The sequence below is a fragment of the Ambystoma mexicanum genome, chromosome 1p (assembly GCF_040938575.1).
Source record: "Ambystoma mexicanum isolate Mex_15411 chromosome 1p, UKY_AmexF1_1, whole genome shotgun sequence".
In the NCBI taxonomy this organism is placed as follows: domain Eukaryota; kingdom Metazoa; phylum Chordata; class Amphibia; order Caudata; family Ambystomatidae; genus Ambystoma; species Ambystoma mexicanum.
This window is the reverse complement of record NC_090921.1, coordinates 195961682-195986385: the sequence shown is the minus strand read 5'-3', so window position 1 is coordinate 195986385 and position 24704 is coordinate 195961682. Positions and strand designations below refer to the sequence as shown.

Here is a 24704-nt window from a genome sequence, read left to right as displayed (position 1 = left end):
AATTATATATACAAACATGCAATTTAAACAAACCAGCAAATATCAGCAAAAAGGGGGGAAGAGGGAAGGAAACAAAAAAAAAACACTCCTGCCTAAAAGGAGTCATTAAATACATTCCAAATATTCTCATACAAAGACAGCTTATGTTTCAATTTGTAGATCAACTTCTCAGTTCTCGATAAATAGTACATCTCCTGGAGCCAATCTTCAATTAAAGGGGGCTCCCTGCTCTTCCAACCCCGCAATATTAACCTTTTCGCCACAATGGTAGCTCGAAAAAACAATTTTTTGAGGCCCGACCCAAGGTCAGACAGCCCCACTTCATCACCAAGGATCACTGTCTTGAAATCCAATACACATCCCCCACCAGTAATCTTATCACACACTTCACAGACATCACTCCAAAAACCGCTGACCCTCACCCAGCTCCACAACATATGTTCCAAAGATTCAGTCTCTAGTGCACACCCCTTAGACTCATCACTGTCCGACATTCCCCTCTTATGTACTGTTTCCGGACACCAGTATACACTATTGAGAATCTTAATTTGCTGCGACCTTTCTCCTAAATTCAACAAACACCAGGAAACATTTCGACATACATTCCGCCAGCAAACTGTGTCAATATCAGAACCAATACTCTCACTCCAAACTTCTCGAAGTCTGTCATTGCTTTGAAATCGTGACACAAACAATCTATAGAGTCTGCTGGCCAAACCACCTCCCTGTCCATTCGAACTACCAAGAAAGATGTTGAAATCCAGGGTTTCAGTCCAATCAACTTTACCTACAGACCTCTTCAGTCGCCTATAAGCAGAATCCGATATATTAACAAGACCCCTCCTTTCTCTCAGCTCAGCAGCTGTAGACCATCTACCATCCTTCCCCAGATCAGAGATCCGTTTAATACCTGCCAGGAACCAATCAGGCCAGAAAATCGTCCTATTGTTATCCCGAATCCTGGTATTTAGCCAAATGGAGGACCTCTGGCACTTAAAAGCGTCAAGACCCAACAACGCCAGCACTTTACTCCACGAAGTGCACACAAAAGCCATCACCAACAGTTTGTCGCCAGTACCTCTCGTATTGGTGGACAGCAAAGCCTCAGATCCAAGTGGCCCATAGGCATTTGATTCCGCCACCGCCCAGCGGTCCAAGTCGCCATTCAAAAACGGAAGAAAAGAATAAGATGAGAAGGCCAGGTGATAGGCCTTAAAGTTCAGGACCCCCAATCCACCCTAGTGAACAGGGAGTTGCAATTTCCATAAGGCCAATCTCGGGGGCATTCTGTCTCATGGAAAATCCTGAATGAGTTGATTCAAGTCATCCCAGTAGGAATTTTTTATTCTCAAAATTGATCTTCGGAGTCAAATTCAATTGTAAGGCATTCACCTTAACCCATAATGAAAGATTGAGAAGAGACCATCTGTCCAGGTCCTTTTTACAAGCACTAACCACCATGCGCATGTTCTCATCAACCATGAGCGAGACTGGACATGTCAATCAAACACCCAAATAGCGCAGACGCGTATCACACCACCTTAAACCAAAACCCATGACCAGTTCTTTATTACAGCCATTGGAGAGAGGCAAAACCTCTGACTTCTGCCAATTAATCTTGAATCCTGAACAGTCATGAAAATCTGCAAGCACCTGCATCAGACAGGGAAGGGACACATCCAAATTCTGAAGCACAAACAAGAGATCATCCGCATACAACCACACCTTCTGCATAACATCCCAACAACCAGCCACATGTAAATCACGTTCATTCTTGACGCATATAGACATGGGTTCAATTGCCAATAGAAACAAAAGAGGCGACAACGGACACCCTTGATGAGTGCCCAGCTCCAAACTAAATCTCTCTGAGATAACTCCATTAGTTTTCACGTCCGCCGTCGGATTGTTATATAAAAGTGCAACCCAAGAAACAAATTCCTCACCTAGGTTCATCTCCCTCAGCACAGAATACAAATAGTCCCAGCAGACCCTATCAAAAGCTTTTTCAGCATCAAGGGAAAGGACAGCAGCCCCGCAGTCCGCCGCACCAGCCATCTCCATAGTAAGTAACAATTTCCTAATGTTGCTAGACGTACGTCTGCCTTTCATGAAACCAGACTGTTCCACTCCAATCAAACCTGGCAAGAAGTTTTCTAAGCGCAACGCCAGGACCTTAGCCAGAATCTTATTATGTAATTTTCAAATTTGTTTATTGCCATTTGTTATCTTACAGTAAAACTTCTCGGCCTGCATTCAATAGCAGGTATAGTAATACTTGCTTAATAAACAGTAACATTTTTTTATAAAGTAATGTAACAACATTTAACTGTCTCCTTGTTTCAACTTCTTTGTTCAAAAGTCTTGGCAAACATTATGGTGGGATATCGGGAGCAGGGGGCGAGGGGGGCTCCAAGTTTCAGGGGCTGGGCGTGATCTGTGTCTGTCTCTGCCATGGGTGTTGTGTTCCTGCGACACGGTGTTGTCGGGTCTTGTTTCATTCATGGGGGTTTATCATCCGGGGAGGAAAGCATGCTAATGGTTATTTCCTTCCATGCCTCCAAGGTAGAGCTTGATTCGTCAGTTGACCTGTTGACGCTGTCCTCCCATGCTCTTGTTTCCGCGTTAATCCACCTGTCTAGTTCATTACGCCATGCCTTATAATTCGGGCCTGTGGGTTTTTTCCAGGCCATGGCAATGTGTCTTTTGGCCAGTATACAGGTCAAGTCCTTGAGTTTCACCCAGTGCTTGAGTTTGGCTTGCCTAGGGTGTGTTCCCAGAAGGCACTCCTCGGGGGACCACTTGTAGTTGGGGGACGCCGCTTTTTCAAAGGTCTGTTTTATTTTCATCCATAGGGATTGTGATTTGTTGCACTCCCAGAACATGTGAAGTAGATCTGCCCCGTCTGCGTTGCACCATGGGCAGCGAGCTTCCTTTTGCTTGCTAATTTTCGCTAGCTTGCAGGGGGTCAGATATGTCCGGCGTAGCATTCTCAGTTGTATGAATCGGAATCTATGGTTTCTGGACACAGCTTTGGGGTATGCTAGTGCTCTGTTCCATTCACCTTCTGAGAGTTCCCGTCTCAGATCTGTTTCCCATCTCTTTTTCATTCTCTCACTTTTTGGGTTGGGTATGTCGCTGAGGTGGCCGTATACCTGAGAGACCGCTCTCTGTCCCTCTCCCAGGTTGTATAACAGCGTTATAAGAGGGGCTGACTCTGGTTCCTCTGGCCAAACGTCCCATTTTTCCTTAGCCGTTTCCCATATCCTGCGGTACCAGAGGAATTGGCCAGCTTGTATGTCCTCCTCTTTTTGTAGTGACTCGAACTCCCTGAAGGAGCCTTCGTCATACAGGTCCCCCAAGTATAGACGCCTTTCCTCTCCCAGTGTCTAAGGTGGAGTAGGTCCGTACTTGATTTGCACATGTCTTGGATTAATGGGATTTCGGGAGAGTATGGGTGTTTCAGATGGGTTATCTCCTTCGCCCTTTGCCATATTTGCCTCCCCAGGGTAGAGATGGAGGGTATGTCGCTCAGTAGGTGTTGTGGGGCCCATATGAGTTCTCTCAGGTATATCGGGGAGATCATGGATTGTAATAGGGGTGTCTCGGACGTGGTGTCGTCGGCTAACCATTTGGACACAAAGCTGAGTTGAGCAGCTAAATAGTATTTTTCAAGGTTCGGGAGCTGGATACCGCCTTGCGCGTATGTTAATACTAGTGTAGAGTGTGCTATTTTGTGTCTGGCCTGCCCCCAAAGGAAGCCACGAATGATTGAATCAAGCAGACGAAAGAACTTAGGTTTGATGTAGTATTGTACGTTCTGGAATTTGTATAGGAACCGGGGGAGGACAATCATTTTAACTACTGAGGCCCTGCCCATCACTGATAGGGGAAGTTTTGCCCAGAAGCTCATTGATTTGCGTAGTGCGGGTATCGCCGCCACAGTGTTGTGCTCATGTATAAGCTCCGGGGTGTGCATTATTTGGATTCAGAGGTAGCGGAATGTCGTGGTTTGCCATTGTATACCTAGTGCGGGGAGCTCCTCCCTGTCTCTGCTTCTCAGTCCTGCCAGTGGGAACAGGCAGGACTTATCTCTGCTAAATCGTATGCCTGAGACCTTGGAGAAGTTGTCGAGGACCTCCAACATGGTTGGAATGTTAAGGTGCGGATCCCTGACGTACAATACAACGTCGTCCGCATAGAGCGAAATGATGTGGTCCGTCCCGCCAAGTCTTATCCCTGCATCAAAGAACTGTTTCCTGAAACAGATTGCGATGGGTTCCAACCCGAGGATATAAAGCATGGGAGACAGCGGGCATCCCTGTCTTGTGCCCCTACATATGTCCCATATTGCTGATACATGTCTCCCAGTTTTCACCCGAGCCCTTGGTCTGGTGTACAGTATTCTGACCTATCTAACAAATCCCGGACCAAAACCGAACTCCTGTAGGACTGCTAGTAACCATTCCCAATATATAGAGTCGAACGCCTTGATGGCGTCTAGCGACAGCAAGGCATAGGGCTCGGGATTCCCGTCTGTTTGTTCGACTATGTGTTGTAGTCTGCGTAAATTCATGTTTGTGTTGCGTCCCGGTATAAATCCGCATTGGTCTGTGTGGATAATATCGCCTATAAGTCTGGAAAGTCGTTTGGCAAGAATTGTAGTCAGTAATTTGACGTCATAATTAAGCATGGCTAGGGGTCAATATGATTCGCAGTGTTCTGCCGGTTTGTTTGGCTTGAGGACTGGGATCACAAGGGTTTCCCTCATGCTGTCAGGTAGGATACCTCGCTCGTATGTTTCCAGGAAGACTTTGTGTAACAGTGGGACCAGGGAGGAGTCGTATGACTTATAGAATTCTGAGGGCAACCCATCAGTGCCCGGGGCGTTGCATGTAGCCTGTGACTTAATTGCCTCAGTTATGTCTTCCGCAGTGATTTCAGCATCTAAGGCTTCGGCTTGTGTAGGGGAGAGCCTGGGTAGTCCTATTTCGTCTAGGGTGCCCATTATCTGGTCTAGGGGGATTTCAGCTTCGTGTGAGTACAGGTGCGCATAATAATTTTTAAAGGTGTCGTTTATGTTATGTTGGGCTTGATGTACGTTGCCGTCCTTGTCCTGTAGAGAGGTAATTGTGTGCCTGGGGTGTTCTTTCCTGCAGAGCCAAGCCAACAGCCTACCAGGCTTGTCAGCTTCCGTGTGTGCTCGGTTCGTTCTGGTGGTATAATCAAACTTGGCCAGTCTATCCCAGGCCTTCGTGCATCCAACTCTAAGGGCCTTGAGCTTGTCTTCCCGTTGTTGTGGGCTTAAGGGACTGTTATCGAGCCTCTCTCTCTCCCTTTCTCTTTGTGTTAGTTCCTCTTTCAGCTTCTTTCTCACGCCTCCGGCCTTTGTTATAATTTCACCCCATATTACTACTTTTAGGGCTTCCCATATGGTGCTCGCGTGTTCTAAACTCCCTGTATGTAGCTCTATGTAGTTGTCTATTGAGTCCTGGAGTTCTTCTTTAAAAACTTGGTCCCTGAGGGCTTCCACCGGCATTCACCACATGGGAATGGGTGGTCGTGGGCCAGCATGGTTCCACTCTATCACCAATGGAGAGTGGTCAGAGATCGTCCTACCCAGGTACCGTGCCTCCTCCATCTGGGGTAGGTGTTCCCTTCCTACGAAGACGTAATCTAGTCTTGTGTGGAGGCCATGGGGGGGCGAGTAGTAATAATAGGTGCGTGTCTGCGGATGTAGCTCCCTCCATATGTCTGCCAGATCTAGTCTATCCGTTACTGCGTTTAGTGAGGTTGTGGCCGCTGATGGGGTCCTAGGCAAGGGTAGGGATCTGTCTAGGTCTGGATTGTGGGTGCAGTTAATGTCCCCTCCCCAAATAAAAAGGCCATCTCTGTGTGGTGTGACTCTATCGTACATTGAATCGAGGTGGGCTGGGACATTACTATTGGGGAGGTAAGAGTTCACTATGCAAACTTCTTGCTGTTCTATGCTTCTGAGCAGTATCACGAACCTGCCCTCTGGGTCTTTTACTGCTTTCTTTAATTGAAATGGAAGTTGGGGATGGATCCAGGTATAGACCCCTCTAGCGTACTTGGAGTAAGCAGTTCCGTACCCCTGCCCACCCCAGTGTTCCTGGAGTTTGGCGATGGATTCTGCAGTGCAGTGTGTTTCCTGTAAGAGTGCTATCATTATCCCCTTTCTGTGTAGATAGGACTTAATTCTGTTCCTTCGAAGGTAGGTGCCGAGGCCCCTTACGTTCCATGTCATAATTTTTATTCTCATCGCCATGTCATGGGGGGTATTGTAGTGGTCGCGGTTTTCCAGGCGGGCTCTCGTGGTCGGGGTGTTTCTGGTAAGGGGTTTTGTCTATGCGCCCGTGTTCCTGGAGCATGTTCCCTCCTCCCGATTCCCTCCCTGCAGTTGGCATAGTGTAGTATGGAGACTTATCAACTTCTTCAACTGTCATTCTAATGAATGAGCTAACTAAACCATTTAACTGTGAACTGCCCCCAGCAGTTGCGTAGAACTTGCAGCGCTCGGGGGCTCCCGAGCCTTCTGGGTCTCTCCAGGCCTTCCGGTGCGGGCTGCGTGTAAGCATTTGACTCACACATCTCTTTTGGGGGGCACCCATTGGCGTGGTCGTGTGTGGTGCCTCGTGCTTCTGCCCGATAATGCTATCGTTGTGTTACAGTCTAAAATGGCTGAGTTGTACCTCTGTGTGGAGTTGATGGCCGGTGATGGCATTCGTGGCTTCCTGCTTTATCCGTTGTTAGTCCTTGACGGGTCCTCTCCGTGGTCCGCCAAGTTATTGTGCTCGAGCCACATGTTTGCTGCGGCTGGGGTCTCCAAGAAGAGTGCTTTCCCTTTGTAAAGGACTTTGAGGCGAGCAGGGTAGAGCAGCATGTATTTCAGATTAAGTTTGCAGAGTCTCGCTTTTACTGCTATGAATGAGTTCCTGGCACGCTGTACTGCGGGGGTGTAATCTGGGTATATGACAATTGACGAGACTTGTCTTTTGATTACACCTCCTTCCCTGGAATAGCGCAATATTGTCTCTCTGTCTCGAAAGTTTAAGATTTTTGCAATGATCGGGTGCGGGTTTAAGCCCGGTGGAGGGCGCTTTTGAAGGGATCTATGGGCGCGTTCTACTGAGAACCCTTGCGAGAGATTTCCTGCGCCAATTTCTTGTTGCAGCATTGTCTCTATAAATTCTGTGGGATCCGGGCCTTCCATATCTTCGGGAACACCTAGGATCCTGATGTTATTGTGCCGTGCTCGGCCTTCTGCGTCTTCGGATCGCGCTTCCAGCCTTGCCACTTGCTGTTCTAAATCTAGGACTCGCTTCTTCAGGTCTGTGGTGTTCTCGACATTGACCTGTAGGGTGGATTCATTGGCGTTGACCCTTTCAGTCAGATTGCGTGCGTCTTGTCGCATGAGCTGCATATCCACTTTAATTTCATCAATCTTGCCTTCAATGGAGGCGCGGAGCACTGCAATGGCTTGAAGGACTTGCGTATCACCAGTTGCCGCTGCCGCGTGTGATAGTTCATCGGTGGGTATAGGGTCTGACTGTGGCAGCTGTTTAGGCCTGACGGTCGTGTAGGTGTCCATTGTCATGGATTTCGGTTTGGTTCTAGGCGGAGACATCCTTTCCCTCTGGGCCGCCGTGTCAGCCTCCACTGTTCGTTGGGTGCCTATCCCGGCATTAAGTTTCGGTGGGGAACCGGAGCTTGGCCCCCCCCTCCACTTCTCGCGTTATTGTCGCGTCTAGTTAGTTTCAGCCTCCGGTGATGTTGGGGGGGTGATCCTGGCAGCGTTGAGTCTTGCCCCCGTGTGGTGTGGTTCAAGCAGTTCAGTGTCGCCGTAATCGAGGATGACTTATGTTGAGCAGGGCAGCTGGTCCTGGTCCCCCCTCCGCAGGCCCCGACGGTGGCAGCGTGGGGCGGTGGGGGGGCGCAAGGCAGCCACTCACTGTTATCGGCGTTGGGGGTCGTTGTTCTGTGTCGCAGGCCTGTCTCTGCGGTTCAGTCTGTTGAGTTCTGGCCCCAGAGCCGTGCCTCTGGAGAGGGTCGATTCCTTCCTCCTCACGTTCGATCACTGGTGGGGCCCAGCGCCTGTGTTGTCGGGCAGCGAGAGGAGGCCCTCATCTCCGGCTCTCGCTGCGCAGGGTCCCCGCTCGCTCCAAGCAGTCGGCGGTCCGCGGTCTGCAGGTCGCGGCGTTGCGCAGTTCCACAGTGTCCCCTCCGGGGGGCCGAGAGCGAGCTCAGGAGCTGGGTGTTAGTTCATCGAGGAGGGGGCGCCTGGGATCACAACGGTCGCCGCCATCTTGGATCCCCAGGGGCGTCTCTTTGCTCGCCTCGTTCAGAGTGTTGTCAACTCCGATTTTGTTCGGAGGTCGGATCGCTGCAGTTTCTCTTTCCTGTCGTATATTTTTGCAGGGAATTTCATGGCCGTAGTTGCCTGTTGCAGTAGTCCAAAAGGATCGCGGGCAGGAGCTTCGCAGATGCACGTCTTTACGGCATGCACGCTGGCCACGCCCAGCCAGAATCTTATTATCGGTGTTGAATAAGCTGATGGGACGATAACTTGCTGGACAGTTGCCGTCCCTTCCCTTTTTAAAAAAACAGAGATAGAAGCATGTCTCGTACTTTTAGGTAGAGTTCCAACCAATCTACTAGATGCAAAGATATCTTTCAAAAGCTCAAGCGCTGAATTTGGAAGAATTCTATAGAATTCACACGGAAGACCATCCGGTCCCAGAGATTTCCCTACATTTAACTTTAAAATCGCATTTTTGATCTCATCAACCGTCACAGCCTCCCCAAGAAGGCCACGTTCAACATCCTGAACCCTAGGAAGATTCAAATTCCAAAAGAAGTCCCCCCCTGCCAGAGATGCCAACCTCCTTGTTATATAAATTCCTGTAAAAGTCACGAAATATAGAATTGATTTTCTTTGGATCAAAAGTAATTTCGGCCATCCCCGTCAACCACAGAAGAAACGGCAGACTCTGAAGCTCTCTTTTTTAACCGTTAAGCAAGCCATCTATCACTCCGCTCACCATTTTCAAAGTAAGCACTGCGAGAATAGAACAAACTGCGCTCCGCCCGAAGTGTCAAAACATCCTCCAACTCCCTCTTAAGTTTCTTCAAGCTTACCCGGTCCCGCATCAAATCCCGAGAAACCTCACCAATTTTTTGATCAAGGTCCAATCTTCTCCTCTCCCCTCTCTTCCATTTACCGCAAGACCATCCAATGCACACCCCACGCATACTACATTTAAAAGCCTCCCACGTTGTCGTTAAACTGACCTCTTCAGAGCGATTCTCCTCGACAAAATAACTAGCCTCTGACACAATCCGGTCCAAAATATCATCGTCCAACAAAATTGGTGAATTAAGCTTCCACAAAAAAGATCTGTCACAGTGATATCTAAGTTTCAATCGCATCTCCACCGGGGCATGATCACTCAGAAGGATATTACCAATCACACAAGAACTAAAACTCTCAGTCACCGTTCCTCCCGTAAACAGCATGTCCAGTCTGGAATACACCCCATGGGCACCCGAAAGAAACTATATTGGCGTTCATTTAGGTTCGAGAGACGCCAGCTATCCTTCAAATCGTGTTCTGACAAGAGTGACAAGAGGGCCCTATGATGATGATCACACCACGACACTCGTCCAACTTGACTACGGTCAAGCAATGGATCAATAACAGTATTAAAGTCGCCTCCGAGAATAATGTTAGGTGTGTCAAATTCTAATAGAGTCTGAGCCACCATTCTAAAAAAGGAACCCTCGTCCACAGTCGGAGCATACACATTGCTAAGAGTCACCAGAACCCCCTGCAACTCTACCAACAAAGCAATCATTCTGCCATCCAAATCACCACGCTCACTCAAAATTTTTATCAGTAATCTTTTCCGACTTAAGATGGCCACACCCCTGGATCTCGAAGTGAAAGAAGAACCAAAAGCTGAACCAACCCATTCCTTTTCCAATTTAGAGATTTCATCACTTAAAATATGGGTTTCTTGGAGGCAACAAATGTCTGTTTTCATGTCCTGAAGCAATGTGAAGACTTTCTTTTTCTTCAGGACATTATTGACCCCATTCACATTCCACGAGGCAACAGAGAGATCTTTAGAAACCCCACAGGGAAGTGAAGACATTATTGAAACGGCAGCAGAAAAATCAAAAAAATGGAAAGGAGGAAAAACAAGAGAGAGACGCAGAAAAGAAAAATAATAAAAACAATAAGGTAAAATGAAAAAAAAGAAAAAAACAAAGAACAGCCAAGTCTGCCTCATTCTTAGAATACTTGAATCTTGAATCTTCCTCGGCAACTTCAATATCACTGGAAAGCCAGCAACTAAGTCAATGAAGGAAGGTCTCCCGTGCCTACTAGACAGACTGAATCTCACACAGCACTCATAGGTCCAAACTCACATGAAGGGTAATATTCTCGACCACATCATAAACGCCATGCACACACCCCATCACAGCTCCGCTATTCCATTTTACTGTTCGGCTCATCAGGTAATCCCATTTGACATTGGTCACACAATAACACATCTGGAGTGAGGTGCACTCCCTTCTCCTTTTCACAAGTGACTCCAAAGGAAGTTGAAGACATCATAAAGAGGCTAAAACCCTCCCACTGCCAAGGAGATATTTTCCCATCCTCCATCATTAAAGAGGGAGCAAAAAACCTAGACCTGTTCATCACCTCCTCGGACTTAGACAATCTGGATTCAGACACAGACACGGTACTGAGACAGCATTGCTAGATCTTAAGATCCAAATGGACAAGGCGAAGGATAATGACAAGCTAGCAGTCCTTCTACTTCTAGACCTATCTGCTGCATTCAACCTTGTCGACCATCAAATTCTTACCAAGCACCTTAAATCAGCGGCAGCATTCTCCACCAATGCTTCCGACTGGATTAAATCCTTCCTCTCTAACTGGACTACAAGAGTCTTCCCCCCTTCTGCTTCAGTTTATCCCACTCCGATACTGTGTGGCGTCCCTCAGGGCTCTTGTGTGTCACCCACACTATACAATACTTTTACAAAGCTACTTTTTGACCGCCTGGACAAGCTGGGTGTCGTCTACACCAACTATGCAGACGACACTCAAGTCCTCATCCCCCTCACTGGCTGTTATGACCACGACTCAAAATTGCTAAACAACATCTACAGCGAAATCCAAGCCTGGATGGACACCAACAGTCTCTGCCTCAATGACGATAAGACTGAGTTAATAATCGTTGGTATTCAGGCACGCCTGAACAAACTCGACACCATATACTCTTCCTTCATAAGCGGCGGCAACATGATTAACGTCTCCAAAGAGATAAAAACACTGGGGGTCTATCTTGATTCAACTCTTTCTCTTAAAAGACAGGTCAGTAGTGTTGCGTCCTCCAGGGCCTATACTAACAAATTGATCTACAGTTGCAATTCGAATCTCTCCACAAGTAGTCCACAAGTAGTCCTCTAACGCTAGCCAGAGCACTCGCAAACTTGATTACTGTAATACATTATTCCTTGGTACCTCTGAACAAAATCTAAATAGGCTCCAGGTACTCCAAAATAATTCACTAAGAGCTGCCCTCAGTCTCCCCATATCCTGTCACATACCCACTCACAGAAATAGTGCCAACTGGCTGCCCATCCGTGACAGAATCACACTACGCTCCCTCGCCATCACGCACAAATGCCTCACAAACTCAGCCCCGAGATATTTGGCAGACACAATTTGTATGCGCAAACCTACATGTTCCACCAGATCTTCTCCACACCATAGTTTGGTGGTACCAAAGTTCAATCTCAAAACAGCCGGAGGAGCGAGCTTCCCTGTCCAAGCAGCCAAACGCTGGAATTCCATCCCCATCTCTCTCAGAATGGAACCTTCCTTCCTCTCCTTTAAAGCTAGCATAAAAAACTGGCTCTCCACTCACCACTAAGATACTGCTATCTTGGTGTTGCTCATGGAACATGTATGATATCGACTCAATCAATGTAACCATCTCTACCCAATGTATGTAGCTATCTCTCTGTTATCCATGGCTTCTTCTGACCCATATGTAACCAGGGTCCCACGTATTTATTGTCCTCACTCCTGATTGTATACTACTGACTTCCATGTATGTAACCCTAAATTGTCAAGCACCCAGTACCTATGGGTTTGGTGCGCAATATAAATATTAAACAAATATAAATACAAATACAAATACAAATAACACCACATCCACCAATATGTGCATGAAACACGGATATACCCGCAGCTATCAGCCATTGCAGGCATCCACAGACTCAAGACCTGGCTCACATTGATCCAGCCCTGTATGTCCAGTGCTTACCTGATCCCCAACCCTTCAAATACAGATTTCATGAAGCCGACCAACAACAACACACATAATAACATTCCAACATGACTCGCTAATATGAACCTTGAGGGCTTCACATCACAGCAGGACATCTGTGCCAAGTATCTTGGGTGGATCGTCAAAAGACAACTCACATTCAAACAACGCATAGCAAGGGAGACAAAGGTCCTGATTCATGGAAATGTTTTATAATGGCGGAATGCCATAGGAAAATGTTCTGTGAATCAGGCCCAAAGAGACTTGGTAGGTACTTTCTGTCATCAGTAAAATGAAGGCCTTCATCCGTGAAAGAAACATCCTGCAAATACACTGCCACCCTTGAGATGTGTCCTTCAATGCTGCAGCAAGACTGATCAATGGACTCTGCAAATTCATCCACGTGACACCAACCCTCATCGGGCTGATGTGGCTCCTGCTGCAGGCACAAATCATGTTCAAATCCTGTTGCATCATCTACAAAGATGTGACCCTGAAGTCCCCAAGCTCCCGCAGTGAGAAACACTGCATCTCCAGATGCCTGCAATCCATCAGAATGAAGGTAGTGTGCAGATTCAAACTCTGATGGTGATGGAAAGAAATGACGGTGTCTATGCTCCATGATAATGGCACCTCCTCCCCATCAACATCAGACTTGCCACTTTGCTTTGTGGGTTTGGGATAGAGCTCAAGATCTTGAGGAATGTCTTTTCCCTTACGTGTAGGTCTACATACCCTTCCCTGTCTGCCCTACCTGGGACACTGTGACCTGTTCCCCACTGTCTCTCCTGTTTGCTTGTCACTCCATTGACACCAATTGCCCACTGTCACAATTTTGTGCTTGATCTGGGCTCCCTTTTTCTCTGCTTCCCTAACTTTGTTGTTCCACTTATAATTGTGAGGCACTCTGTTCCTTCCCGTACCTAGGTCCATGGTCAAATGATGCCCTAATGACAATTACAGTGGTGAGGTTGATTGGAGTCATTTTTGTGTTACTGTTTGTCATGTGACTGATTGTGTGTGTGTGATAGTTGATTTTCACTGATGAGCCAGATGTTGTCAAAGGTTCCAGATACCAGGACCTTGTATAAAGGGGAATGGTTCATAATGTAGCTATCATGCATGCATCTTGGTTAGTTGGCATTCACATGCATGATCTGTCCCTTGGCATCTCAGGGCACCTGCAAATGTATGGAATGCCAATATTTCCTATTGTGAAATATCTGCCCTGTGTGTCAGGGGGTTTGAAAGGCTACTTGGGTGCAGTCAATGGCTTCCACAACCTGTGGTAAGGGTGCAACTGCATAGCATTCCTGGAACACACACTGCCTTGCCTGCAATGTGAATTGCATGTGAATGTGTATATGCACAAGTGCTATGATGCAGCTCAAGACCTGGTGGAGGCACCTTGATTGTGTGGGCTGTGATACATCCCCAATAATGTCTCTTGTATGCTGGAATGATCCCCTCACTAGGAATTGAAAGGTGTGATGAATCCAATGAAGTCATCACAGATTCCCTTGTGGTAGCCTCCTCCCTTGTGGCCATGGGATGGTAACAGCTACTTCATCCAGACCTAGGGGGTGGCTACATGAGGGAGGATCACATGGTGGAAGACAGCCACTGGGGGATGTCATGGCTCTATTGGATGAGATGTGGTATCCACCACTTTCCCACGATGGAGACCCCCTGTTGCCCAATACCCCAATGACCTATTGCCATGCTAGATCGCCTTCAGGTAGAACTGATTTTCCAAGTGGACACATTAAGAAAGACCTTTCTAGAATTGTGCATCAGAAAACAACCTTGGACTTCAATTGCCACAAACCCCCAAGTACTGAGAAGAGGAGGATGCAGGAATCGACACAGAGCAGATAGCGTGGTGAACGTGCTAGTAATTGGATGAACGGGCCTGTCCACAAGACCTTTAAAAATGGTCACTGAGCTGAGAGAAGGAGCTTAGGAGGAGATGGCACATATCCAGGGAAGGTGGACAGAGGCTGGACGCATGGACCAGTGTGTGGAAGCTGGAGGCATGAGTTGGTGTGCAGAAGCTAGAGGAATGAGATGGTGTGGCTCACCGGCATAGAAGAAGGAAAGAAACGTGGTGCGAGTGAGGCATGCTGTCGAAATTCCGGGAACCACATGAGTGTCTTCCGGCAATCAAGAGAAGCAGCACTGTCTTTACCAGGAGCCAGAGAATACTAGGGTGCAGGTGCAGGAGCAGAAAAATGAGAGAAGAGTGGGAGACCAGCGGTGAAGGTGTGCCGCATAAGTGCGAGGAAGCCTAGAAACACTACAGTGAGTCTGCCAGAACAGAGTGGGGACCCTGGGGCATTTCTAGAACTGTGCAAAAGAGAATTAGAACCATGGGAAGGTATGAAAAGTGAAATGACAAGAAGATTGTGTTTGAATTAAAAGAGCACAAGATTTTGAACCTTGTGAAACTTTGAGAAAGTAAAGTAAAAAGAGGATTGTTTGTCAAGTAGATATACCAAGCCAGCAAGAAGGGTATATGCTACTTGAAAATACAGAGGAAAATGCAAGACAAATGAAATCTTTGAAGCGAATATATTAGGCCTTTGAAAGTGCAAGATCAATCCTGGCAGGAGAGTACACCAGGCAATTGGAAGTGCATGAAGAGCCCTGGCAGTGGAGTATACCAGGCAAAGTGCAAACCTACAAGGAGTGTCATGCAAAAGCAGTGTTTGTTAAAACAAAGAAGGAACTTTTTTTTAAAAGAAGAACTGTTTTCGTCTAACAGGATTGTTGTGTGCCAAGGGAGTCATAAACAACTGTTAGTCCTTAAATGTCCTTAGACATTTGTGATATCATTAGAGAACCTAGGGAAGGGAATCACCCATTTTCACATTTGTATAACATTTACTTTGGAGCCATTCTACTTTTGTTTAAGAACACTTTTTACAGGTACCAGGTTATATACATTTACCTTATCACTTTTTTATTTTATTTGAGTGTGAGGGCCAGGAAAGAACGTTTTGGACACAAGGACAGCTTTTGATTTATGACATCTTGACAAAGACAGACCCTTAGTTTTTGTTTTTTAGGAAGAGAATCTCCTCTTTAGAATAGGGTCAGAGGGTTTTTTTTTTTCCCACCCAATTTAAGTTGAATAAAGCTATATAACCAAAAACCTGACAACTTTGTGTCCGGCTTTCATTTCTGACTTTCCACTTTGATCAGATGTGTCACATCCTGTGAGCACATGATGGGTGATGCCAGGTCATTTTGCCACTCCCTACCAGGTCTAGGATGACATGGGGAGCAAAACGGTATCTTTCATGCACCTCCTCATCTGGCATCCGAAATGTTGTTGTTAGGGAATAGAATATTCCGATCCTCCTCCTTCCATGTAGTAATATCAGTGCTAGCAATGCTAGATCCGGCATTATGGCATTTGTTTGTTAGTTGGGCTGGATTGCACGTTTTATACATTGTCTTTCATTGCGCTGTGTGCTTTGCGAGGGTGATGGTTGGCGGTAAGATCGTACTCCTTTGAAGTCAGTAACGATTGCGCGATTACTTCTGTGCTAGGGTTTACTTCGCACTTGATTCAGCTTGTTTTTTGTCTGCATGGTACCTCCCTACCCACGGCCATGTTATCCCTCATTTTCTAATTTAATGAGGAGTTAGTATATTCCACCACTCTTTAATTTGTTGTGCTGTCCCTTCCTGTGCAAGCCGCGCGAAATGCTTGAGCGGGGTACAAAGTGGGAAGGGCCAGTGCAAACTTCAAAATGTGAATCGGAAAACATACATTTGAGGTGCAAAGTCACTTCGCGCCATGCTACCCTTTTTGTAAATTAGGCTCAGGAATGATTCTGTGTTTCACATACAAATGTATAGGTTTGTTAGGTTTCACAAACTAGTGGGAATACAAAAGGAAGCATGTTTTATTTTGTTTTTCTTTTTTGGATAAGAGGTATAAATAACTATGAGCTCCATTTTTGTTATTTTTCATTTTGGGCGATGATGAGGAGTCAAACGAGTAACATTTAAATAGAGAATGTAATGAAAATAAATGGAAGAAGTCACACAAGTCCTATTAGGACAAATAGAAAGCCAATTGGAATATGAAACACAAGACAGAAAATAGATGTTTTGAAGGAATTTGCAAATGTTTTGTTTTTTCTTTAGTTTTGGGATAACAAAAGAGGGGAAATAAATATGTGACTGAACAGGGAAACCGATTGGTGTTTTTTAATCATTTATTGCTGAAAAAAGGGGCTAACAAATGTCATATAAATTATGTGATACAATCCAACTCTTACATTAAAACAAAACTGACCAAATCGAAATATGCTTGACCTTTTCAAGAGCCACTGAACCTCTAGAATCTAGTGCTCTGATTGACTGGTTGAATAGCTCCAAAGTCACACTCATTCCACTGAACCATATGCTGAGATCCATTGACAATTTTCAATTCAGTTGAATATCTGCTGCTTCTGTACAGGATTCATTATATCTCACAAGATTGGCCAGGTCAGGGTGCACCTAGGATTATTCAAAAGAAGCGCCAAGAGAATTTTCTGATAATAGGGCATTCTACAAGTTCATTTAGCGCAACATTACATAATGTTTTCTTGAATACCTTATATTTGTGGGGCAAATGGAGGATGAAATTAGACAATTGTGCCTTAAATGCACAATAAAGAAGATGATGCAGAAATGCAAACAAACTTGGTGCTAATCTGGTCTTTTTTGTTTCTCCAGGTCCCTACCTCTGTGTGCAGCCCCAGCTGTCCTCCAGGATCAAGAAAACTTGCCAAAGAGGGAGAACCCATCTGCTGCTTTCTTTGTCTTCCGTGCTCACAAGGGGAGATATCCAATGAAACTGGTGAGATGATGAACATCACTGGAATTGCACTGCAAGATTTTCTGAAAAACCAAGTCATATAGAAGTAATTTTATTTATTGTTTTTTTCAGATTCCAATGAGTGCTCCATGTGCCCATGGAATCAATGGCCCAATCAGAATCAAGATCATTGCATTCCAAAGATTATTGAATTCCTCGAGTACAATGATCCCTTAGGAGCCATGTTGGCAGCAACCAGTATCATATCCTCCTTGATCCCAGTTGTCGTTTTAGCACTTTTTGTTCATTACAGGAATTCCCCTATTGTGAAGGCCAACAACATTAATATCAGCTACGTCCTGCTCATCTCCCTCACCTTGTGCTTTCTCTGCTCAATGGCTTTCATTGGTTATCCGACCCCTGAAAAATGTCTCCTTCGCCAAGTGGCCTTTGGTATCATATTTGCTCTGTGCATCTCTTGCATATTGTCTAAAACAATCATGGTGGTCATTGCCTTCAATGCAACCAAACCCAACAGTGACTTAAAAAGATGGGTGACACCAACATTGTCCTATATGCTCATTGTTGTCTGTTCACTGATTCAGGTTATTCTCTGTGTCTCTTGGACAATAATCTCTCCACCTTTTACACAATACAACGTTGTATCCACAACTGGAAAGCTAATAGTTGAATGTAATGAGGGGTCTACCATTGCATTTTGGTTTATGCTTGGATATCTTGGCGTCTTGGCCACTGTCAGTTTCATAGTAGCCTTCCTAGCCAGAAAATTGCCTGACAGCTTCAACGAGGCCAAATTCATCACCTTCAGCATGCTCGCCTTCCTCAGTGTCTGGCTCTCATTTATTCCAGCCTACCTCAGCACCAAAGGAAAGTACATGGTGGCCATGGAGATCTTTGCCATCTTGTCCTCCAGTATCTCTTTGGTTTCCTGTATATTCTTCCCCAAATGCTACATCATCTTGTTTAAATCTGAGATGAACACAAAGGAATATCTGATGGGACGGGGAACAGGCCTGAGAAAGGTTGAGAGGATTTAAAGACTGAGTTTAGATGTATTCACTATTTTTGTCTTCCTGATTGAAGACTCACAATTAAATCATCATATATCCAGGATGAAAAGACTTGGACACATTTTTTGACATGATTATTCAGTTTCTGTTTTGAGGTAATGGGGAAGTGGATGTAAATATAAGCAAAGGCGTGTTAATGGTGCCACTTCACTGAAAGGGTCATGATCACTTCCACTCTCCTCTGCCCTCCTCCAATTCTCCTGCATCCTGTCAGAACTTCAAAAGGGCATCAAAAGGGCATGGCAAAATTGAAGCAGACCCCACATTTTCTTGCATAGGATATTATGACACAATAAATTTCCATATATGTCTCAATGTATTTTTTGTAGCATGAAAATGGCCCATTTATGCCTGGGGTTTCTGTGATAAAACCTAAAGCTGAATGTCACGTTGACACACCTTTCTCCTATATGAATTTCCATTACTTGTGAGGACATTTCCATGCAAGAGTGCCAGAGCCTTTTTTCATAACTTACTTTAAAAGATACTGTTGTGATTTGCAGCCATTCAAAACTGTTATTAAGGGAAGACACCATGACATAGAACATTTTAGGACTGCAACTCAATAAGTGATATTATTACGTTTTGTTTGCCTATTAGAGAATAACATGTGAACTGGAATACATGCAAGCCCAGGGACCATATCTCTCCAGGACTGAAATCTCTACACTGGCTCCCAGTGGCTGTGAGAATTAAGTTCAAAACCCTCTGCATTGTCCACAAGGCCTTCTGGGGCCTGAGGCCTAAATACCTTCAACTCTCTCTTCCTAAATATCTTCCTTCGTGAGCTCTTCGCTCATCCGCCTCCAACTCCCTCAGGGTCAGCCGCTCTCCAAGCAACGAGTTGCGGGTAGATCTCTCTCTGCGGCAGGGGCCTCCCTCTGGAACAGCCTCCCTACCTCCCTGAAACTTGGGGAGAGCCATCTCCGGTTCCGGAAGCACCTCAAAACATTCCTCTTGCTTCTGCTTTCTCTCCCCCTCTCCCCTGCTAAATTCCTGACTGAAACTGCACTGAATGGCTAAATTCCTGACTGAAACTGCACTGAATTTGCAACTGGGCCACTCTCACCGATCTCGGTCCTGTTGGGTATTTTGTATAGATTTGGGGCCTAGCAGTATTTTCTTACCGCCAAAAATGAAAATAATTTAGTAATAATCACTCTTTGCATTCAGACTGGATTTGGTATATAGTACTACAGTATACATACATTATTTCAGCACACAGATACATTTAGTGGTATACATTATGTTGGTATGCGTTATTGGTGGTATTTCTGGTGAGCATAATTCCTTTGTTTTATATGTGACCCCAATATCCAGAACCCCTTATTTTTGTTTAGTTTGTTCGTGTGATCACTAGAGAGGCCTCAGGCTTACATTTCAGGAACACCACATTTTCATTTGGAGTGCCACCATGGGCTGTTCTCACTGACTTATCTACGACAGCGAGCTAACATCAGGTATTCATCACCAACCTACCTACATCAGTGAACTATGTCCAAGGCCTCTCTTTCTGCTGACTCATGTACCTCCAGCAGCAGGCTATTTCATTATGTTATTATTATGTTCCGTTCAGAAAACACACACACTTATATACTGAATGGAATCGTGCACACAGCTACCGCCAAATCTTATTTTTAGCTACCTTAAAAATGACAATTGCACTGTCTAAACATCTTCCCATATTATCTGTGCTATAATGGTAGATGCACAAAGAAAAGAGGAAAATTAAAACACACTACCCATCTGCTTTCAGATATTTTTGTGTATTATAAAAAATTGCATTTCAACACGATCTTACTCTTTTTACAGAAATAAATGGAAATTGCACAGTAACAACATTACCTGTAACACAATGAGAAGAGAGCGGCGATAACATATTCAATTTGCAACATTAAACATGTTGATAAAACACTGGAATTCCCTCTTCTACTCTGACTGAATAGTTTCGCAAACATACACACTGCCCCCGCATTCTGCAATATAATTACCAAACCTGTCCAGCATGTGAAATTCTTCGGCTGGTCGCCTTCTGGAGTGGCTCAATGGTTTTTTCTGCCGTCACTCAAACCGGGGCTTATTGACTGGAATTCCCAGTCTCTGCAGCAGTGCACTGGGATCTGCTATTTCAATCAGGAAACTTCCCAGCCACCAGCCAGGTCTTTCTCCGAGCTGTGTAAAATGTCTTGTAACTCTTTTCTTCCCCGAGATTCTACAGGAAAATTCTTGCTAACTCCCTTAATGTGACGTGCATCCAATAAAATCCATCATGTCCTATATTCATACTTTCAACAATGGCTTGGTTTATACAGTTGCAACTGTAACAAAACTGATTTCCTGTTTATTCGATTCTTTGCTTCCTGCAAATACTGTGGACAGAGCACAGATAGAAGCAAAGAGAAAAAAATCTGGATGCACGTTTAAAATGACTTTCAGAGCCTGTCTTTTCCATCTCATTTTGCACTGGAGAACACATTATATTATTAATGAGTTAGAATCATGTTAATATTGTTAATGAGGTTAGTTCATTAATCCTCAAATGTGTCTCCTGCAACAGAGGAATTTCAGGTGAGAAAAAAAAAATATGCTTTTAACTGTGAAAAAAATGATTTGCATTTTAGATGTAGAAATCGTTTTTGACTGATTAGCCTGTTTTCATTTACATGTCCATGTCACATTGGCAACACATGCCTTGCTGTACCGCATTATAGCAATTCACCAAACCCATGCAGTGGTGCTGCAAGAAAAAAAATGCTAAATAATCTTACATATTCCCTCCTTTTTTAGAATTTGGCTACGATCCAAGCCAATTGGAAAAAAACAACTTGCCCCCCGTTCTTCTTTTAAAATGTATGCGTATTGTGATATTTTCTCTTCCTGACGTAGTTACTAAGATTAGCAACATTTTCATTTTTACTGATAGCACAATCAACCATCCACCCATGATTAGCACCAGGACAGCTAAACCCTCTATTGAACGTTCCCCAATTAAATCTTTTGACCTCCATTATACCCAGATTACTAACTGTAATATTGTTTTTTCTCAGATTCATTTTCATTACATGTTTTTCTTTATGATTCAATAAAAACTCGACATCCGGATCTATTGGAAATGTGTCCCTTTCAAAAAAATCGATATTTTCTACTTGGCTTTCCCAAATATCATTTGCCACGTGAAACAATGTTAACCCTCCAATTGACACATTTGTATCCTTCGGAACCTGTAAGTAAAAAACATTACATTTCACCTGTTTAACCACATATGTTCCATGATTCAAATGTACTATTGTCATGTTGAAGTGGGAAAATGGGAGAAAAGACTCCCCCCAATCTCCTCGCGCCCCTGGCCTAGAGGATCGCGACCCAGACACCCGCCACGAGATGAATTTGCCTATCTACCAGACGACCAAATACCTTGGTACAGGAACATACGGATGTGCCCCCCCGCCTGCCCTGTAAGAGGATTCAATTCAACACTACAGCTAAGTCAATGCCTAGTCTGGGATACTGAATGGAAACCCTTATTGATATATCTTTACGTCCAGTTCATGCGTTCTGGATGACTACCCCTATATAACACCCCTCTTTTGGAATCCCCCTGACCCCACTGAGCCACGAAGTAGTTCTGTTTTGCAAGTTTAAACGGTTTATTTGATAATTTAAACAATATATATATATATATATATATATATATATCACACTTTATAATAAATTAATAATTGAATATCACACTTAATCTGAGCAGTAATCAATAATGGATAGACCGACACTAGCACACTTCTTTATAATCAATGATGAGTGGTTATAGGATGGATACGATAGCAACAATACTTTTATGGTTTCAAATGGATGCAATGTGGAATGAAATGCAGTACAGAAAATAACTTGATAGGATTTCAGCAAAAGACAATGTAATCACTTTCTTGGGCAATTCACCCCCCCTTTTATGCACTGTAAGGAGATGAAGATGACACAATTCTTAGGAATGCAATGAAATAGAATTCAGTTCAATTCCCCCCCAGCAGCTTATACAACAGATAGGAGTTTTGAAACACAGGCAAAATGCTTTGAATATGGTGACAATGCAGTGAAAAATATGCTGAGAATGGTTTTAATTCCCTTTAGGAGGTTCAGGGTGAGTGAAATATACCTGGGATGAGTTCAGGCTCACTTTAGCAAGGATCTAGGAGTAACTAGCAGGTTAAACAAATTTTTGGCAAAGGAAAGCAATGAAGCTGCTGTTTTCACACGTGGCTGGATTTTTAACCAAATTGCAAATCGCGGTAAAATTCGCGAGTTTGAGAATCGTGATTACGGCAAAAGTATGAGGAGTAGGCTTGTTGAAAAGCTGAGATTCTAAGCTTCCAGAGGAAAGTTAAACCAAGTTCCTAGCCCAAACGGTTTCAGAGATACGGACGATTAAATAAAGGTAGTTTTTTGGATTTGAAATTTTAAAAGTTCAAAGCGACAGGTTACAGCTTGCAGCTAGAAAATGACAAGTGACAGCTTTGCAAATGACAGGTGACAGTTAGGAGGCAGTTCTGGTTAGATTAAAATAGATTGAATTATATTATTTTAACTAAGAGATTGGTTCTGCACAGTTCTGCTAGGTACTCACAATATATTTAGAAATAGGCCTCGCCACGGTTCTGGTCAGGTTTTCGGACTGGACTCCGATTCTGGTCTTGGCACTTCACAGTGATCTGGGTCAGCTCTCTGGTTCTGCTAACAGCGGTCTGGGGCACTCTGGATCTCTGGCCTCTGGTTCTGGATACTGCTCTGCTTTCTCTGGGTACAGCACTGCTTCTGGATCTTTCTGCACAGCTTTCTCTGGATACAACACTGCTTTCTGGCAAATGGCAAGAGTTCTTGCAAAGAATTCAAACAGCTAGCCTGGCTGTGAATAGTTTACAATGATTTGAGGCCTGCAAAAGAGGGATTTAGCTTGTAGTTGACCTCTCTGCTACCAATTCTGAAGTAAAGTCTTGGTCTCTGAAGGTGGATAGATTGAAGTCTCTATGTTGGCTCTCTAGAGGTTGATGAAGGTAAAGTATGGATTTTCCCGGCAGAGCGTCCCACAGCACGTGGAATAGAATGTCTCTATCTGTCCTGACTGTCTGCTTTTATGTGTTTTGAAAGTGGGTGGAGAGGCTAGCTTTCTAGGCCCTACTCCTCTCCACTTGTCATTGGCCACTTCCTCCTCTTCCCCTTGATTGGGGGAATGAAATGAAGTGTCATCATGATGAGGTCTGTTTATGATACAGAGAACCCACCCCTGTCAACTTTACACCCAAATCTATATCTGATCCAAATACATACTTCCCCGATAGACAGTTGTTTGGCATTGCATACACACATCATGCATTTACTTATGGTAGCCCCTGTTCCAATTCTGTCGTTTCTAGGAGCTTGGGTTAAAAAATGGCAACATATTTCACTTTTTGGTCGGGTTACCAATATTGGATTTGTCCCCGCATTTACACAAATGTTCGCAAAGCATGTGGGCATTAGCTGGTGGAGTGTCAGATTTTTAACATACAAACATTTAGAGTAATATCCTCTTTTCCGCTAAAAACCCCCCTGAACATACCACTGGGTCCTAATACGTCTTCAAATGTGCACAGAAAAATCACAAGAATAATGATATCACTTATAAAATTTTCACAAGTCCGCTCTATGAATGATCCATCTTTTTAGATTTATGTTCTGGCCCCAAAGGGGTGTGGTTTCCCCCCAGCACAAGGTTGAATTTCTGTTTTTTCCAGTTCTGCCAAGCCAGCTTGCTCTCACAGGCAGTGCTCCTCCCCTTTCCTTCCAGGAGGAAGCCACTTTTACGATCCCCCCAATAAAACATTTGCCTGAGTCAGGACAGGGCTTTCTTCAATTTCCTGCAGAGCCCAGGTAATTCAATCAGAGAAGTGTCATATCCCTTTTGGTGGGAACAGCAAAAGGCAGCTAGGCCTGGGAACACAGCTGTTGTGCAAGTCTCAACTCCTGTCGGGGGTAGCTGGTGGGCAAAATTCCCTCTCTTTTTAAGCCAGGCCTCAGCTAAATGTCTCTTTGGCTGCCAGTTTTCCTGTCCAAATCAAACTTCCAATTTTTACGCATGCAGCTAGAATGCTGATTCTAAGTTTAAAACTATGACATTTAAACAATTGCAACCTATGTGACACTCAAAAGTAGGTCACTCATTTCTTTTAAACATTTAGATTTTTAGTGTCTTTCAGTCCAAATTTACTTAAACTGTTGAAATCCACAGCTCAGCCAGTTTTGCTATGAACATTATTTTAGGCTCATCCTCTTTCCAGATTTTGTATGCCCACAAGACTTTATTCTGTCAAATGTCTGCTGGTGTTCAGTGAGATTGTTGGATATTCTGCAATGTTTGAAATGGGCATTCTGAGCTTGCCTTCAGAGAAACAAAGG

The 24704-nt window shown here is 44.6% G+C and overlaps 1 protein-coding gene across 1 annotated transcript in view; it reads left to right on the top strand.

The window, feature by feature from the left end:
• Positions 1-18245, top strand: part of LOC138465757 (extracellular calcium-sensing receptor-like) — an 81720-nt gene extending 63475 nt beyond the window's left edge. The window contains exons 4-5 of the mRNA XM_069607225.1: positions 17106-17229; positions 17320-18245. Of these exons, the coding sequence (XP_069463326.1) occupies positions 17106-17229; positions 17320-18245 (1050 nt within the window). The remainder of the gene's footprint in view (positions 1-17105; positions 17230-17319) is intronic.
• The last annotated feature ends 6459 nt before the right edge of the window (positions 18246-24704 follow it).